General features: G+C 45.3%; 1 protein-coding gene across 1 annotated transcript in view; it reads left to right on the top strand.

Annotated features, from left to right (window-relative positions):
• Positions 1-18928, top strand: part of KDELR1 (KDEL endoplasmic reticulum protein retention receptor 1) — a 219006-nt gene that overhangs the window by 88894 nt on the left and 111184 nt on the right. Inside the window, exon 2 of the mRNA XM_044088942.1 lies at positions 8323-8423. Within this exon, the coding sequence (XP_043944877.1) occupies positions 8323-8423 (101 nt within the window). The remainder of the gene's footprint in view (positions 1-8322; positions 8424-18928) is intronic.

Below are 18928 nucleotides of genomic sequence, written 5' to 3'. Positions count from 1 at the left end.
TAACGATGCAGTCAAGAGTAGAATGTTAAGTTGTCAATCTCGCCTTCATTCTTGCTGGATGGGTTCGGAGCCGATCCTCGGCTCCGACTCGGCACTAGCTTTAGCTCGAGAACTCCTTTTACCAGCTCGAGGCAACCCTATATCCCATGATGCAAGGCGGAACTACCTCAGATCTCGTTTGCCGCTTAGCGAAAGAGGTCTCCTTTGCCAGCTGAGGTAAGTTTTTCTTGTTAAATAAGAAAAAAGTTTAGTTAGGGGTTTTAATTTCCCTTCAGTGTTAGGTTAGCCTGTATTTTGTACAGCCCACCCTATTCCCTTCCTTTTTAAACTTTTAAAATAGTTTTTTCAGTTAAAGTTTTAGTCAGGCCTAGTTCCCCAAGTTATTCCCTTCCTGTGTGTCTGTGTAGGGATTAAGTTGTGTGTTTGTGGGGACTGTTTGTGTATATCCTTTTAGGATGTCTAGGGAAGGCAAGGTCTCAGGCTTCAAGAAGTGTGACCAGTGTTGTCAGAAAATGTCTCTGACAGACGGTCACACTTCTTGTGTGTATTGCCTGGGGCCTTTGCACCTGCAGGACTCCTGTGCGTTGTGTCATGCCTTTAGCCAGAGAGTCCTGCAGGAAAGGAGGAACAAACTGATCCTCCGAGGTTTGTTAAAACCTGAAGGTTCTCCTCCTAAGCAAGGGGCAGGAAAACCTCTTAAGCCACCGAAGGCTCAGGCTACAGTGTCCAAGCCTCCTCCGGTGGCTCCGTCGGAGCCGATACCGGCTCCGGCTGGAGCCGATGCTTCTTCTGCTAGAGTAGTGGGTTCGGTGCCAGCCGGCTCCGATACCCTGACTACTGTTGCCTTGTCGGCTCCGGCTGGAGCCGACACTTTATCAACATCGGAGCGAGATCCTCGGCTCCATCTGGGGTTCAAGGGACTTCGGCTCCGATGGCTCCGGCCCATAAGAGATCCCGGTCCCCTTCGATACTAAGTATTCACTCGGCTCCGGGGTCTCCTCTTTTGTCGGAGCCATCTGAGCCGATCTTCGAGATCTTCCAGGCTGTCTGACCACGATTTGGAGAGAGTGGTAAGCAGGCTGTTGTAGTCTCAGGCACTGGCCCAAATGCTCCATAGCCCGTCTCAACAGACTTGGCTACAGCCCCAATTCTTGAGATTCCTCCTCAGACTCCACACCAGAGTTGGGCGGAGCTTCTTGGGACAGCGACTGTTTCGATGCCGAGCCGATACATCCTTCGGCTCCGTCATCCTCGGCTCCGATCTCCTCCTTGAGACTTTCCTTGGAGGGATCCGGTCGTCGGGTTTCCACTGTCGGCTCGAGGGGCTAGTGGCATCGGACCCTTGTCCGACCCGCTCTCCCTCTGGGAGCTTGAACCGGCTTTGGTAAGCTCGGCTCCGACATCGGCCTCGGAGCCTTCTCTCTCCTTGGAGCCGACCATTCCTGTTTCTTCGAGCGGGTGTGTTCAGGTCTCCCGGGGAGAGGAGCCTTTGAGGTGATGAGGAGTGTCCTGGCCTCTGAGCCTGGTCAGCGGTCTATCCCTCTAGCTCCTCCCTCATCAGTGCCTGCAGATGCCTCTTGCCAGCCTCTTGCTCTCAGGCCCAGGGATCCATCGCCCCAGGTTTCCCCACTGGGAATTTCCTCCTCTATCGAGGTTTCTCCTGACCCTGCAGGGGAACCCCTCGGAAGAGGACGTGTAGAAAACACAGACTCCCTGAGTCTACTACATCTGATACCGACTTAGATGAGTCGGAGGGTTCCCACGGTCCCCTCTGAGGATGTCTCATTTTCAGACATCCTTGAGCTCCTCAAACAGAGGGGGAATTGGCCCTCCATTGACCCCTCCGAGGATGAGTCGGTATACCTGGAGGCTTTTGGATCCCGACCCTCCACCTCCTGGGTGTCTCCGCCTTTCGACCCACTCATGCAGGTAGTGGCTCGGAAGGCGTGGGCGGCTCCAGATTCTGTGGAACCTGTCCCTAGGAGACCATCCAAGTTCATCACGGCCCCTTCGGACAAACAGTTCCTGTCCAAAGGTGTCTGTGGATGCTATGGTGGTGGCGGCGGCCACTAAGAAGGAACTGGCGGATCCTTCAGTACCTGTCCATCCTCCTAATAAGGACTCTAGGACCATGGACAGGTATGGAAAGCGGATGTTTTCTTCAGCGACCTTTGCAATGCGTTCGCTGAATTACCTTTGTCACTTCACCAGGCTTCAACGAGATATTCTCAAGGAACTGGGAGAAGTAGTCCAGGATCCTTCAGCTGCTGGGACTCAGGAAAAGATTGCCTCTCAGCTAGCTATCCTGAATTCGATATCTAACTCCTCCATGCGGCTCATATCTTATGCAGCCGATGGAACGAGCAGGGCCGCAGGCACAGGTGTTGCTCTTAGGCGCCAAGCCTGGATGCGGCTGTGTAATTTTGCGGACCCCTTTAAGGCGTCCTTCACCAACACCCCTTTGACGGTTCGGCTTTGTTCGGACCTCAGGTGAAGGATACTTTGACCAGATGTGAACAAGGCGGTAAAACTCTTTCTGCCGTTGGAGTCCAGTTTTCCACTCCTTCTAGACCATATCCCAAGGGTCAGAAGGGGAAGATGTGGTTCCGTAAAGCCCAAGGAGCTACACGGACACACGTGGTCAGTTTACCCCTAGAGGCAGAGGGGTAACAATAATAGACGCCGCCCTAGAGGCAGGGGGTCCTCAGAACCAGGGCAACAGGGAGCCTCTTCCTGAGAAGCCTTTTCAGCATCCCTGAGGTGTTGCCCGACTGTCCACCCTTGGAGGCAGTCGGGGAAGAATTTCGCTGTACCCAGTAGCCTGGCAATCCCTATCACAAGAGAAGTGGGTACAGTCGATTATATCCGAGGGTTACAAAATCCCCTTGAAAGGTTTCCGTACCTCTACAATCCCTTCCAGACATCTCACCCGGTCAAAGGGATTTGGCAAAACAGGAAGTTTCAAAACTCCTGGGAAAAGAGCCATCCAAACAGTGCCGGCAGACCAAGTAGGATCCGGCTTCTACTCAAGATTCTTTTGGTCCCCAAAAGGACGGAGATTGGAGACCAATACTAGACCTAAGCAGACTAAACAAGTCTGTCAAAAGGCAAGATTCGGATGGCCACGCTGCAATCCATTCTGCCTTTTCTGGGCAAGGACAACTGGATGTGCTCGATAGACCTTCAGGATGCGTACTATCATATAAAGATTCACAGACGCTCCAGAAGGTTTCTCCGCTTCGGCTGGGAGCCAGTCATTACCAATTCAGAGCACTGCCCTTTGGCCTCACTTCAGCCCCAGAGTGTTCACCAAATGCATGGCGGTGGTCACAGCTCACCTGAGACGTCGAGGATTCCAAGTGTTTCCTTATTTGGACGACTGGCTCCTCTCCGCCACCTCCAAGGATCAGCTTCTTCGGTCCAGAGACTACACCTTACAGCTTTGCAAGAGTCTAGGAATTTCGGTGAATTTCGAAAAATCCTCTCTGCTGCCTTGCCAATCTATCACCTTTATAGGCAGAGTTAGATACCGTCAACATGTTAGCCAGACTAACAGATCAAAGGATTCTGGACATCCAGAAATTTGTTCAGCTTCTGTTACAGAGCAGCAAGGTCAAAGCCAGGTTTGTCTTGAAGGTTCTAGGCCTAATGGCTGCAGCCATTGTTCTTCTTCCACTAGCTCGCTTCCACATCGTCTCCTGCAGTGGATGTTGTTCACGCAGTGGTCGTACCACGATCTGCCCATGAGACACGAGATCTTAGTGACACAGTCTTGCAGGGCTCATCTGATGGTGGGTATCTTCCCCTCTTCTTCATCAGGGCCGACCATTTGTTCCCCCTCCTCCAGTTGCCACAGTCACCACGGATGCCTCTCTGATCGGGTGGGGGGGGCATTATCAGGGCAGGATGGTCCACGGGACGTGGCAACCCATAGAATACCACCTGCACATAAATGTCCTGGAGATGAGAGCAGTGCTTTTAACGTTGCAAGCCCTCAACGACTTTCTTCCCACAGGGACTATTGCAGTACAGACGGACAATATGTCCGTGGTCTGGTACATCAACAAACAGGGCGGAACCAGGTCCTATCCCTTATGTCGAGAAGCTCTCAGACTTTGGCAATGGGCGATCTCTTCTCAGCGGTTTCTGATAGCAACGCACATCCCGGCAGGTCCAACCTATTGGCGGACAGGCTAAGCAGATCTATTCTGATGCCTCACGAGTGGTCTCTCAATCAGTCTGTAGTGGATCAGATTTTTCTGAAGTGGGGCACCCTTGTTGCGATCTTTTCGCTACCCTCAAAACAGCAAGTGCCCAGATTACTTCACACTATTTCCTCTTCCAGGCCAACCCTTGAGAGACTCTCTAACCCAGGATTGGCCTCGGGACTTCTTTATGCTTTTCCTCCCTTTCCATTGATTCCACAAGTCATTCAGAAAGCCACCGTCTTGAGAGCCAAATTGATCCTCATTGCTCCATATTGGCCTCGACAAATTTGGTTTCCGTCTCTACATCATCACCTTCTGGTGCAGCCCTGGCATCTGGACCCAGTTCCGGATCTTTTGATCCACCAGTCGGGTCAGCAGCACCGAGCCATTCATTCTCTCAACCTCACTGCTTGGTTGCTCCACTTCCTTCCCTAGCCAGGCTACCAATGATTTCTGACTCAGTCAGAGACATTTTAGTGTCTTCTTTAAAGTCGTCCACTAGAACTGTTTATGCTAGCAAGTGGCGGCGTTTTCTATTTGGGCAAACGCCAGAAATATTGATCCTTTCACCGCTCCTATACATTCTGTTTTGGATTTCCTGGCGGAGGTTTTTCATTCGGGATCGTCATCATCTACAGTCAAAGTACAAATGGCTGCTATTTCCAAATTTCATGTTGGCTTGCAGGACAATAACATCATGTCTCATAAGTTATGCAAAGCCTTTTTGAGAGGAGTTTTTCTCCTAAAACCGCCTGTGAAACATCCTCCTCCGCAATGGGATCTGAACTTAATGTTGGCATCCCTAATTCTACCTCCTTTTGAACCGTCTGCTACGTGTTCTTTAAAGTTGTTGACATGGAAAACTATATTTTTGCTGGCTGTTACCTCTGCAAGAAGAGTTTCTGAGATTCAGGCCCTCTGTATTCGTTCACCTTATCTGGTGTTTCATAAGGATAGGGTTTCGCTCAGAACTAACCCTTCTTTCTTCCCAAGGTTGTATCTCAAGCCAATATTAACCAATCTATTGATCTACCAGTTTTCTTTCCTAACTATTCTGACAGAGCTGAACAGAAGCTACATTTTTTGGATGTTCACCGTCAGCTCAGGTACTACTTGCATAGGACTAAACAAGTTAGAAAATCAGACCAATTGTTTGTCTCCTATGCAGGAAACAGGTTGGGTCTTCCAGTATCTAAAGTGACCTTATCTAGATGGTTGACTTCCACCATTTCCTATGTGTACTCTCTAAGGGCAAACAACTATCTTCTAAGCCAAAAGCACATTCGACCAGGAGTCTATCCACTTCTGTAGCCTTTCAGGATAGACTTCCCATTGACACTATTTGTGCAGCAGCTACTTGGGCCACGCCTCATACCTTTGTGTCTCATTACAAGTTGGATTTGGCCTCCAGAGATAGGGCCAGTTTTGGTTCCACTGTTCTCAAGAGTTTGTTCCATTGAGCCACCGGGATACAGGTGCTAGGGGCTGGTCCCATCCAGCAAGAATGAAGGCGAGATTGACAACTTAACATTTAGAAGTTATGTACCTACCATAACGTTCCATGTTAGTTGTCTTCTCTCGCCTTCTTTCTTGCGTCCCTCCCTCCTTCCCCCTGGCCTGGACAGATCTTGGAGAGTTCCTATTAGATTGCTTCCTCTGGAGCATTGTTATGAGGACTTCTTTTAGGAACCATGGTTCCTAATTATATTAGGATAAGTCTTTAGCAGGGTTAGTTAGCTACCAAACGAGATCTGAGGTAGTTCCGCCTTGCATCATGGGATATAGGGTTGCCTCGAGCTGGTAAAAGGAGTTCTCGAGCTAAAGCTAGTGCCGGGTCGGAGCCGAGGATCGGCTCCGAACCCATCCAGCAAGAAAGAAGGCGAGAGAAGACAACTAACATGGAACGTTATGGTAGGTACATAACTTCTAATTCTTTCTTGCTAGGTTTGTGGATTCTAGTAGGAGTGGTTATTAATTGAGAGAATCCAGAGAGATTTATGTGGTTAGTAGAGTTCTGGGAACTGCAGGTGAACCAGTCTGTTGAAGTCACCCAGTACAATGGTCTCCTGGGGTAGTTGGGTAGAGAGGTAACTAAGTTTTCAAGAGTATTGGTATTGTTACCAGGGGGAAGATGCATACAAATTAGGTAGATAGATTTGGAGTTGTTGATTTGGAGTTTGGTAGACATTTCAGATTTGGTGTCTAATGATGGAAGCACATTAAAGGGGGAAACTTGGGAGATTAGATTTATAGAGAATGGCTATACCTCCACCTTTTTTGGTTTTGCGGTCGCATCTAAGGATATTAAAGCCAGGAGGGAGTAATTTCCTGGTCTAGAGTAGATGGTTTGAGCCAAGTTTCTGTAAGATATAGAATATCAAATGAGTGCAAATCAAGGAGTGCATGCAGGTGGGAAATTTTATTGTTAATGCTTCTAATATTAAGGTGAGCTATCAGGAGGGAGTTAGGTGCTTCAGCTAATGTAGAAATCTTAGGTAAAGTTACATTGTCAAGGTTATTGCTATTGTCATTATTGGGTCCAGGGTTTGGATGAATATCACAGTCTAGGAGGAGGTGACGCTGGGGATAGTGTAGAAATTACAAGATTTTGTAGGAAATATTAAAATTATTTTTGATAGTGAAGTAACATGGGTTGCTCTCTGATATTTTGTTAGTATATAGTTAGAGATACAGGTTATGTTACTATGGTTAAGGATGTAGATGAAAGAAGATGGTAAAGTTTGTTGGAAATGATGGTTTTGTTCAAGTAGAGTAAGATTTTCAAAGAAGGTGAGTGAGTAAGTTATGGTAAGAGGCTATTGCGGTAGTTAAGAGTCGTATGTTTGTGAAGATAGTTTTGTGTGTTGGGGCCATAGTAGTGAGTAGATATGAGATTAGAGTAGCTTGTGTGAGTAGAAGTAGAAAAATAGGAGAGAATGTTTCAAGAGATTGAGCAGGGTTTAAAATCTGCAAAAAAGAAATTAGTGGAGGTTTTATAGGAGGTAGATATGGGAAGTAGTGCAGAAAATGGTTAGGATAGGTAAGGGAGTAGTTTAAAAGAGAGGTAATTAGAAGTAATTGGGAAAGAGAGGGGAGTGGCATAGTGATGAGGAGGTTTGTGATGGGTTGAGAAAAATAGGGGGAGTGTTTAGTGAAGTACAAGTCTAGGACTACTGGGGGTGGGTGGGAATTGGGGGTAGGGAAGCAGTGAGCCCGCAGGGCGAACAGAGCGGGGCAGACCCAAGTAAGGTAAAAGCAGTGAGAAAAAAACGTAACGTAGAAGGTAAGAACAGGAGACAGCAAGTAAATGTTGAGTGTGAGGAAGGGGAATTAAAAACCAGAAATGGTCCTTAATGAAGTTGTGCTCAAATGAGTAGGGAATGTCCAGAAGTATAGTCTCTCTGTTAGTTTAAAAATGGAAATAAAAAGTTGAGGGTATTTTCTCTCTCCTCTTTCAGTGATTATTATTTCCAGGAAACTGTGTTCCTTTGCCTATGTTTATAAAGGGAGAGGGGTAATTACTGATTTGCCCCCAGTTTAGAGTACCTAGCCTTGCTGGATAGCGAAAATATGTAAATGTCCCAGCATGTCTTTGTTCGGCCTATCTCTGGGTTATTTATATGCAAAACATAAGGATATAAAAGTACCAGATCAATAGCCTAGCAAGTACCTATGAGGTGCAGCCAGGAAGTTGTTCTTTCCTTTAAAAACAAGAATATAAGCTGAAATATTTCCTGTTTTTTTAAAGGGGGAGGGGGCGCAAGATAGAAAAATTCAATGAGCTGTTAGTCTTGCACATTATATATTGTCGATTAGCTTAATTTTCCTTTAGCTCAGACGAAACCTTTCAGTTTTACTCAGCTGTCCTTAACTGTTCAAATTGCTTTTTGTTTGGTGAAGACTTGTATATTTGTCTTTCATCGGTAAAGAATTTGAAGGGAATGGATTGGCCTTGTATACTCTGTCTGCTGTCAGTTGGAAGATGCTGTAGGTTTTTCTGCAAAACTACTGGAAATTTGAATTTTGTGTGTAGCCTGTTTAGTGAGATTTTGTAATTCTGCATTTTTACTGCATTTATTTTAGTTTTTTATTCACCATTTTTTTCCTTTGCTAGGTATCTCTGGGAAGAGTCAGATTCTATTTGCAATTGTCTTTACTACCCGTTATCTGGACCTGTTTACACACTTCATTTCCGTGTACAATACTGTTATGAAGGTAAAGCACTACCAATGTAAGGTTTATAAACCATTACGGAAAACAGTTTTAGATTTAGAATACATCTCATAATTTAACAAGATTTATTTTTGAACTATTTACTAAGCTTTTTATTCCTCCTCCTGGCTTGATCAGTTTGTCAGAATTTTCTTGATAGGTTGATCTTCAGTATCCCGTTGGAGTGATTCCCACAGACATTGGGGCCACTGTGCTTATAAAACGTGCTCAGCGTGGCATATGCAGTCCTCATTCCTATAATGTTTGACTTCTCTTTTAGATGTCCTTACTTATCACTTTCAGTATTCTTTGTAACGAGTATATCCCACTTAAGATAGCCAAATGTCCAGCCAGCATACCAAAGCCTTTACACCTTCCAGGCACTGTGTACATCTTGTGTGTGTGCAGTGTCAAAGCGTAAGGTACGTGATGTACAATCACCTAATCCTCAGAACTGCTGTGCTGTCAGTGCGACAGCTGCCTTGAATTCTGTCTGTAAGACGTTCGAGCTACAAAGTCTTCTAAAGTTAAGTGCCTTGTTGGGATCCACCTTCCTCTTTTTCTCCTCTTAGATTTACCCCTTTACATGTCATCCAAGAAGGGAAAATGTGAGTGTGGGAGGCAGATTTCTCAAAGATGGACACGAGTGGTGCCTTTGAGTGCTACTCACAACCGTGCTCTGAGATCTGCCAAGGGTTTGTCCCCAAACTGTCTGCAGTAGTCTGTCCATTTCCATTTACCTGGAGAACCAATATATAAAACTATTAGCTTAGTGAAAAAGGCTAAAAATGTGTGCATAGACTATTGCTGTTCTGCCTCCTCTGAATGTTCAAGTCAGGTTGGATGAAGACCCCATGGACCATTTGGTGTGCAGTTCAGATTTCCTGTGTTGTAACCCAGTTGGATGCTGATTTTTGGAGCTGCCTACCTGCATGTCTGAGACTGTACCTACGACCACACCTAATTATGTTGTAAGGGCTTATGGGGATTGCCCATATACTTATTAGGGAAGAGGTGCATGGTACCTTCATTGAATATAGGCAGGGGTCTGAACATCCTAGCTTTGTTAAAGCTGATGTTCCTTTAAAAAAGAAACTGAAAAGCACACATGTGGTCCTTGTGACTAAGAATCCGCACAAAGAATGTCAGGATTTTACTTGGGGGAGGGGGTGCTTTTCAGTGCTGTTATATCTCTGAAGCCCCCCTTGAGGATTTCCTGATGTTCATCGTGTTTCACTGTTGCAGTCATCACTGTAGGGGTTCTTCCTGCCGGCAGGCAGTCCTCAGTAAGCCAGAATCCCAGTGTCTGGGTCCGGCGTCGGCTGTTCAGTCATGCTCCGTGATGTCAGAGCGCCGTGCCAGGAGTACAAAGCTGCCAGCCGACGTCATGTTCTCCAGTCTTTCTTGCCGTGCGGTGAAAGCAGTTTGCAAGTGCCGGTCGACTGACTCCTGATATTTTTTCGTGCTTCAGTCTGAAGACTTACTACTACTTCTCAAAGCTAAGTACCCCGTTGGGGAAACTTTTTTCTTGCTCCAGTCCGATGTTAGAAAAAGTTAATAATTGCATTTCTTGTGGGAAGCAAATACCTCATAAGGATTTCCATTCTTACTGTATTCCTTGTTTAGGCCCTGACCACGACGTAGCTAGTTGTCGGTTTTGTGGTAGATTTAACCAACGCACGATTAAGCGGAGGTACGATTTTGCTTTTCACTACTTCGGTAGGCGATTTAATTATAAAATGTCGTCGGACACCCTTCTGACTACCGGAGTTCACAAACGGCGCAAGGATAAGGACAGGCCTCCGAGGTCCAAATCAGTCGACGTTACACAACCAGAGCCAGCTTCAGGTTCGACCGTCGTCAGTGAGGCGCTTTCGCAGCCCCTGCCATCGGCCATTTCAGAACAGATAGCCGAAACGGACTCCCACGAGGAGCCAACTAGGCCTTTGAGCACTCCAGCTGCAGGATCTTCGGACAATGCTCCCTCGGATGGGTCCGGAGCCGCTGTGCAGGTACCGGCTTCCGAGGGGGTTTTCAGGCCTACACAGCTTCTGATAAAGGCAAAACCCAAGACAAAGACTCCTTCTAAATCTAAGACACCAGCCCAGGCCTCTTCTGATCCGGGACCCAAATCACAAAAACAGTTACTTAAAATGGCGGAGGACTTGCTAACCATGATTAGGGGTTCACATCCCACTCCAGACAGGCCAAGGCAAGAGTTGGATTATGAATCTTCTGATCAGACATCAATTTCTTCAGTGTCTTCCTCTGAACAGGAATATTCTTTCCCTCCTTATGAGGATTCTGATGCTGAGGAATCTATTCCGTCAGTTTCTCCCCCTGAGGACTTTTCTTTTGGGAAAACTTTACATGACATGAGGGAACATTTTCACTGGGAGGGACAGGAGTACTCTGAATCTAAGAGAAGGCTCAGGGATTTCCTTCATCCCAGACATAGACCCCTGGCTATGCCTCCTATTTTGGATATTGTGGATGATGCTTTTTCTGAGGCTAATTTAACTCCTAACTCCTTTCCTCCAGCTCCTGCTAAGCCAGACAGATATTACAGGGTCCCTGACTCCCACCAGTTCCTTTACAAAAATCCTACTGCTGATCCAGAAACTATTTCTCAGGGTCATAAGGGGGTTAAGGCTGCCTCTGCTAAAAATCCTATTCCAACAGATAAGGATTCCAGAGCTTTGGAGAGATGGGGCAAAAAAGTGTATACTTCTGCTACTTTATCGATTAGGGCTTTAAATTGCCAATTTCATATGCTAAAATATCAGCAACTGTCTGTTATGAAACAAAAGTTAGGTACCATCTCTGCATGTGCAGAAAATAAGGAATTACATGATTTGATGCATGCTACTGAACAAGTGGGGAAGCATGGTTTACACTGTGGTTTTTGATGCCTTGGAGGCTTCTTGCAGGGCGGCTGCCTCTGGCACAGTCATTAGAAGATGTGCTTGGTTAAAGGAACAAAACTTACCTGATCAAGTGAAAGCAAAGTTACTGGATTCTCCTGCTCAGCATAATGTTTTGTTTGGGCCTAAGGCTGAAGAGGTGATAAAGAAAATGGAGGATAAGGCAAAATCCATGCAAACGGTTAAAGAGTTCTTACAAGTTCAGCCCCCTAGATTTAGCAGAAATTGGCCAACAAAAAATTGGTCATTTCCCAGCTCGGACAGGTCTCAGAGGGGTAGATATAGGCGCACCAGTGGGAGGCCTCAAACATAGACCTCGTACAGACCTAGACAATGGAGTGCTTCTACCTCCAGGGGTGGAGAGGACAGACCTCAATCATTTAGAAAACAGGCTCAATGACTCCCCCTGCATGGCTCCAGGAACTTCTCTCATGGATGCCCCTCTAGGAGGAAAACTCTTTTTCAACAAAACTGGACTTGCATAACCCAAGACAAGTGGGTTCTGGATGTAGTTTCAAGGGGTTACAAATTCCACGTTCATACCTTGGCAAGACCAAACTGATGGCTAGACCTACCAAAACACCAATGGTCCGAGGCATTAAACCAGGTGGGATCCCTCATGGCTATGAGGGCCATAGAACTGGTTCCACAATCGGAGACTGGGCAGGGCTTTTACTCAAGGCTCTTTCTAGTTCCCAGAAACCAAAACTCATGGAGACCCATCCTGGATCTGTCAGTCTTAAATACTTTCCTGGAGATACCAAAGTTCAAAATGCTTACTCTGCAGCAGCTCCTGCCATTGTTGAGAAAAAATGCATGGATGGTGACATTGGATTTAAAGGAGGCTTACCTTCACATCCCTATCAGACAGGAGTGTAAAAAACACCTCCGGTTCAAGGTCGGCTCAAAACAACATTACCAATTCTCTGCGCTGCCCTTTGGCTTGTCTACTGCGCCCAGGGTCTTCACCAAGTGCCTGGCACCAGTAGTAGCTTATTGCAGACTCAAGGATATTCATATTTACCGTTATCTGGACAACTGCCTTATTCAAGCAGACAGCAAGGATGTTTTACTCCAGCACCTGCTATTTGTTCAAAATCTTCTCGAGTACCTGGGATTCACTGTAAACATAAAGTAAAATTTGACCCTCACACAACGGATAACTTTTCTGGGCGCTCTTTTAAACACAACAACCCAGATGGCATTCCTGACATCCAAAAAACAACTACAGCTGGCTTTCACTTTCAAAACCTTGGCTTCTATAACTCTGCTAACTGCAAAGAAATTCCTGCAGGCTTAGGGTTACATGGCCTCCTGCATCCTTCTCATACCAAATGCAAGACTACATATGAGAAAAATACAATGGTACCTAAAAAGTGTATGGTCCCAGCATTGCCACAGTCTAGACAACGTAGATTGCCGTCTTGCCTTGCCTACAAAAGGAATTCCATTGGCGGTCCATGGCATGTCTTCACAACAAAGGCAAAGCCTTCAGTCTACCTCCAGCCAGCCAAGTGTTAACTACGGACGCCTCGGATTACGCATGGGGAGCCCACTTGCAGGGAAAGGGTCTGCAAGGTTTTTGGACAGAGGATCAGAAGCACCTACATATCAATTTAAAAAAGATGTTAGCTGTTCAGAATGCCCTCTTGGCTTTCAGGGATCTTCTACAACCATGACAACTACTGATATGAACAGACAACACTACAGTTATGTGGTACATAAACAAGCAGGGGGGCTCACATTCCTACCCCCTTTGCAGACTAGCCATGACTCTATGGAAAACAGCACTAGCTTGCAAAGTGGATCTTACAAGCTCATTTCCTGCCAGGGAAACAAAATACTTTGGCAGACAGCCTGAGCAGGAACCTGACAGACCCACACGAGTGGATGCTAGACACCCACATATTCAAGACAATTACAGAAGCCTGGGGCTGCCCGGACATAGATCTATTTGCATCCCCCCTCAACCACCAGTTACAGATTTTTTGCACAAGGACTTTTCACAAGCTAGCATGGAAAGTGGATGCACGATCATTCAGTTGGAAAAACCTCAAGGGGTACACCTTTCCACCACTACCTCTTCTACCACGGGTGTTATTAAAGATCAAGCAGGACAAGCCGAAGATGATGATTCTACTGGCCCCAAATTGGCGTAGTCAATTCTGGTACTCAACACTGAAGAATCTATCTCGGGAACCACCTTGGATTTTGCCTCAGATTCCCAATCTATTGTCCCAACACCAGGGCCAGGTTCTGCACTCACATGTCAAAACTCTCAGCCTGGTGAATTCAGGATCTATGATTAATCCTCCCCTTCCCGAAAAGGTCATGGATGTTATCTTCGAAGCCAGACGGCCTAGCACTACAAAATCTTATGCAGGTAAATGGAAGAGATTTTGCACCTGGATGCATGCTCATTATTTGGATCCTCTCATTCCTAATATCCCTCTGATTTTGCTTTACCTAACAGACATGCTACATAAGGGTTTATCCTTCTCCATAAAAATTCATGCCTCTGCTATCTCTGCACATTACAATACAGACCCTCCACTCTTTTCGCATCCACTTCTGAAACTATCTACAAGGAGCAAAGAATTTAAGGCCCTCTAGGACACCACCCATACCTGCCTGGGACCTCAACTATGTTCTGGAAAAACTCAGTTTGCCTCCTTTTGAGCCTGCTGCCACTACTGATATTAAGTATTTATCATGGAAGACAGCTATCCTACTGGCTTTGACTTCAGCCAGGAGAGTCTTGGAGTTACAAGCACTCATGCTGTGGAACCTTACCTTATTTTTCACCAAGATAGGGTGTCTTTAAGGACTAATCCTACTTTCATGCCTGAAGTGGTTTCCAAAGTGGCTTTAAATCAAAGTATTCACCTGCCAAATTTTTTCACTAATCCACAAAATAAGGGGGAAAGGATCTTGCATTCCTTGGATGTACACAGACAACTTTGTTTTTTTACCTGGACAGAATCAAGGATCTCAGGAAAACAGAGCAACTGTTTGTTTCTTATGCAACAAACTCCCAAGGCAAAGCCATTTCAAAACAGACCATTTCTAAATGGATTGAGCATGGAATCAGATTTTGTTACTCTCATCATGGAAAGCAAATACCAGGAAAAATTAGGACTCACTCTACCAGAGCTGCTGCTACTTCAGCTGCCTTTCTCAGGGGAGTACCTACCAAAGATATTTTGAAAGCTGCAACTTGAGTTCAGTGCATACTTTCTCTAAGCACTATAATCTCCCTCTTTACTCTAAGTCTAGGGCAGGCTTTGCTTCTGCAGTCTTGCAGGGCTTTCTAGCCGCTCCTTCTCTATAACCACCACCCCTTATCTCAGCTTTGGGATTCAACCCTACAGTGATGACTGCAACAGTGAAACACGAACATAGTACAGTTGTGTACACTTATAAATGTAGATGTTTGAGTGTCTTCACTGTTGCAGTCTGGGTTACCCTCCCTCCTGTCCCCTCTTATACTTTCACTAGTGTGCTTACCTACTTCACCTTTCTTCTGAGGTGTATTTGCTACAGGCTATGGGGTTTGTGGTATGTTATTTTTTGGTTTTTACTATTGGCCTTCATTTTTAGTCACCTGACATCTGGGGCAAGAAAAACTAGAGAACATGGCGTCGGCTGGCAGCTTTGTACTCCTGGCACTCTGACGTCAGGGAGCATGACTGAACAGCCGACGCTGGACCTAGACCTTGGGATTCTGGCCGATCGAGGACTACCTGCCGGCAGGAAGAACCCCTACAGTGATGACTGCAACAGTGAAGACACCCTAACATCTACATTTATGGTAAGTGTACACAACTATACTTTCCTTTTCCCTGGTCTTTTGCTCCTTCCAAACATCTTAGGAAGAGTCTGCTTCTTCTGATGACTTGGATTTAGACTCTGCTGAGGAGTCATTGGTGCACTTTTTTCAGATCCACTACCTTCTTACTTTGGGCTTAAAAGAGGATTCACTATCTACTGATTCCCATGTGGGAGGAATTATCCTTTGGGAACATTGTGGTTTGTCTCCCGATTCCCATGTGGGAGGAATTATCCTTTGGGAACATTGTAGTTTGTGTGATAGAACTTTTAAGGGGAATTTTTCTTTGGTTTCTGACATTCAAGAAGTTACTATGAACTTTTGCATATGGATTCTGTTAGGCCTTTGGCAGTCACTAACATGTTGGATGCCCTTTTAGACACTTTATTTTCTTCAGCTTCTCAAGCCCTGTGATTCCAGTTCTGTAAAGTTCCTGAAGTTCAAAAGGTCTAGTATAAAAGCCCTGTAGCTATTGATAAATCTAAGTTGCTGTTCCCATCTAAGCTTTTACCCTCTGATAAGGACAGTCATGCTATAGAAAGGTATGGGGGGGGGGCACACTTTTTGCTACCTTAGATTTCAGAGCCACTTAATACCAGACCTATATGATTAGGTTATGTACTGGCTTTTCTAAACTTGGGAGCATTATGACTGATATGCCTGACTTAAGGCAAAGTCTTCTGCCATTTCCTTTTTTGAGTTCTGCCACTGAGGTGGCTTGTCATTCTATTAAATGCAGCTGTGATTCTTCCAATGCCTCCTAGGAGTGCTGTTTCTCAATATGTGATGAGGAGGTACTCTTGCACCTACAGGTTTTTTCTGTGGCTGTCGAGGCTAAATCGCTGGATTTTCCTTTGGACAACCAGAATAGTTTTGGCACTGTAGCTGCTGAGATTAAGACTCTACAAGAGAAGGGTAGCTTTATGCATGGTCCGAAATAAATCATTCTCTTCCTAAATTTCAGGAAATTATCCATCTAAGCCTTCCTTTGTCTGTAGGCATCCTAGACAGCCGGCTTCCAAGAGAATTTTCTCTGACCAGCCTTCTCAGAGTCAAAAGCCTACTTTCTCAGACAAATCTTTCATTTTACATTCAACCATTTCTACCCGTTGGCTAGATTTCTCTCTCCCTCTGCTTGACCCTGTCTTTTCCTATCTGGCAGCAGGTCACCACAGACTCTTGGATGCTTTCTATTATCCATAATCATTTTATGGTTTGGAAGTTCCTTCCCCATTCTCAGGCCTTCAGTTTGCCAGCTGCTGCCTCATTTTCCTTTTTTTGTTCAAGATCTTTTGGTACAGAGCCATCCAGCCTGTTCCCCCTTCTTAGGACAGGTGGTTATACTCCAGGTTGTTTCTGGTTCCATGAAGGTGGGCTCTTGAAGCCCATTTTAAATCTCTCCTTTGTCAGCACTTTTTTTTCTAAAAAATTCCTTCAGTTTTCTCTGTTGCTTCCCCAAGCTTTTCTGGCGTCCCTTGATTTTGAAGGATTCTCACATACACATTCATGTTCACCCTAATCCTAATGTCAGGAAGAAACAATTTCCTGAAAACATCAGTTTACTGCTTTGCTTTGTGATCTTTCTGCTGCTCTGAGAGTCTCTCTCTCTTTTTTTTTTTGTTTACTAAATTTCTAGCCTCTTTCCTTGTTTGGATGATCTTTTAATGCAGACCCCCTCTCAGCAGCTCCTGCTTTGCGATCTTCACTTCACTATGCTGCTTTGCAGTGTGGGGTTCACACTAAAACTCAAAGCGTATGGTGACCCCTCTCAGGACCAAATGTTTTTGGGATGCAAGGTTCAGACCATACCAGTAATGACTTGTCTCCACCCCTTAAGGTCCTCTCCTTACCTGCTTATCTTCAGTGTCTTATCTGTCTTCCAGTCCTTCCTGCAAAGGAATTTGACAGCTCTGGGGTACATGGTATCTGCTGTTTACAGTATTACCTTTTTTCAAACTCGTTATGAGAGAATTTAATTGGTGTCTCAAGGCCATTTAACTTCAGCATTGCCATCTTCTGGATTTTCCTGTTCTTGGATTTACCAGATTTCACTGACTCCAGGTGTACCTTTTTAGGTTCCTCTTCCCACTCGGGAGCTGTACACTGTTGCATTCTGTATGAGGTTGGGGAGTTTCCAATAACTACTTCAGGGCCAGTCTCTTCAACTAGCAGACAATATTAACATCAAGGAGAGAGAGAGCTCTGATTCTGACTCTTCATGTCTTCCAATCGCTTTGGGTTGCAGGTCCTCTAAGGATTTTCACAGACAATAGCGCAGTCATGTGATACGTCAACAAATAAGGGGGCACAAAATCTTACCTTCTTTGCAGACTGGTTCTTCGGGCTTGGGGTTTTGCTGTCTGCCCTCATTCGTTTATTCAAGTAGTTTACATTCTCCCTGAGTGCAGTCTTGTGGCAGGCACTTGAAGCAGGTCTGGGACAGATACTCCTAAATGTATGCTAAACAGGAAGGTGTTATTGGACAAAGTACATCAGTGGGGTGCTCCTCGAGTAGATTTTGTCTCCCCTCTGAAAGGCAACTTCCTCAGTTCTGCTGCAGAATGCCAAGTCCTCTGGCTTGGAAAATGGACACCATGTCTTTTTCCTGAAAGCGGAGGTTTATGTATGCTTATTCCCCTCTTTCTCTGCTACCAAAAGTCCTGCACAAAATCATGTTATACAGGCCCAAAATCTTGTTTGGGACTCCCTTTTGGCCCAGACAGCACTGTACTTCATCAACCAGGGGCAATCCTCAAAAGTTACTTCACAGGATGGATTTTTTTTCTCACAGGGCAAGGGATCTCTCATTCACCGTTTCTTGCCCACTCCAAGTTGACTGTCTGGATGATGGGGTTTTGATTAATTTTGTTCACAGATTTTCTGAGGATGTGCTTCTGGTTTTGCAGCAGGCCGGAAACCCACTACTAGAAAATACTGCCTGGCTAAAATGGAACCGTTCTTGTTTGGTGTCTCAAGCATGACTTTGACGTCTTTTCTTGGTATTTCTACTGTCCTTTCTTATTTGAGTTGCTCACTTTTGGTCTGGCATATATTCATCTGTTAAAGTTCTTAAGCCATTTCTGCTCATCTACCTTTGAATTCACCCTTTGCCTCATGTCTTGAGGTCAGTTTTTGAAAGCCATCTTCATAATAGTCTCCCAAGAAAAGCTGTTGCTCCTCCTTTGGACCTTCAGTTTTGTTCTGGAGAAATTTAATGTTTCCCTTTGAGCCTGCTGGTTCCTCTTCCTTGTTTGACTATACTATTGGTTGTTCTTTCTTTTGCTAAAATAGTTCTTAACTTCAGACATTCATGCTTGCTCCACCATTTTCTTGTCTTTTCAGACTGCCTTGTACAGCCTCAGCACGAAGTCTGCAAGCACATTTTCCTCTGGTGCTAGTTTTATTCTTCCTTTTTAGTGCCATTTCATGCAATGGTCTTTATGTCTAGAGTAGCAGCTTTGATTAATGATTTTGTGATGCCAGCCCCTTTGGCCTGCTCGGTGCATATTACTCTGTCAGGCAGACCAACTCTTTTTTTTTTTTTTTTTTTTTTTTTTCTTCTTCTTCTTCTTCTGAATCTGACATTAGCCTGTCTGTTGAACATTACAGTGTCGACCCCACCATGACATCGGATAATGCAAGGATTCTTTACATTGATATTTCCAATGCTGTGACCTTACTGCTTTCATGGAACTTTTTCCACAATGGCTCTGAAAGTGTTCTTTAGATGAGTTACTTACTAGAATATTTGACTT

This window comes from Protopterus annectens, chromosome 1.part1 (genome assembly GCF_019279795.1).
Source record: "Protopterus annectens isolate FY-2018-M chromosome 1.part1, PAN1.0, whole genome shotgun sequence".
Lineage (NCBI taxonomy): Eukaryota > Metazoa > Chordata > Ceratodontiformes > Protopteridae > Protopterus > Protopterus annectens.
This window is presented reverse-complemented; position numbering and strand designations above follow the sequence as displayed.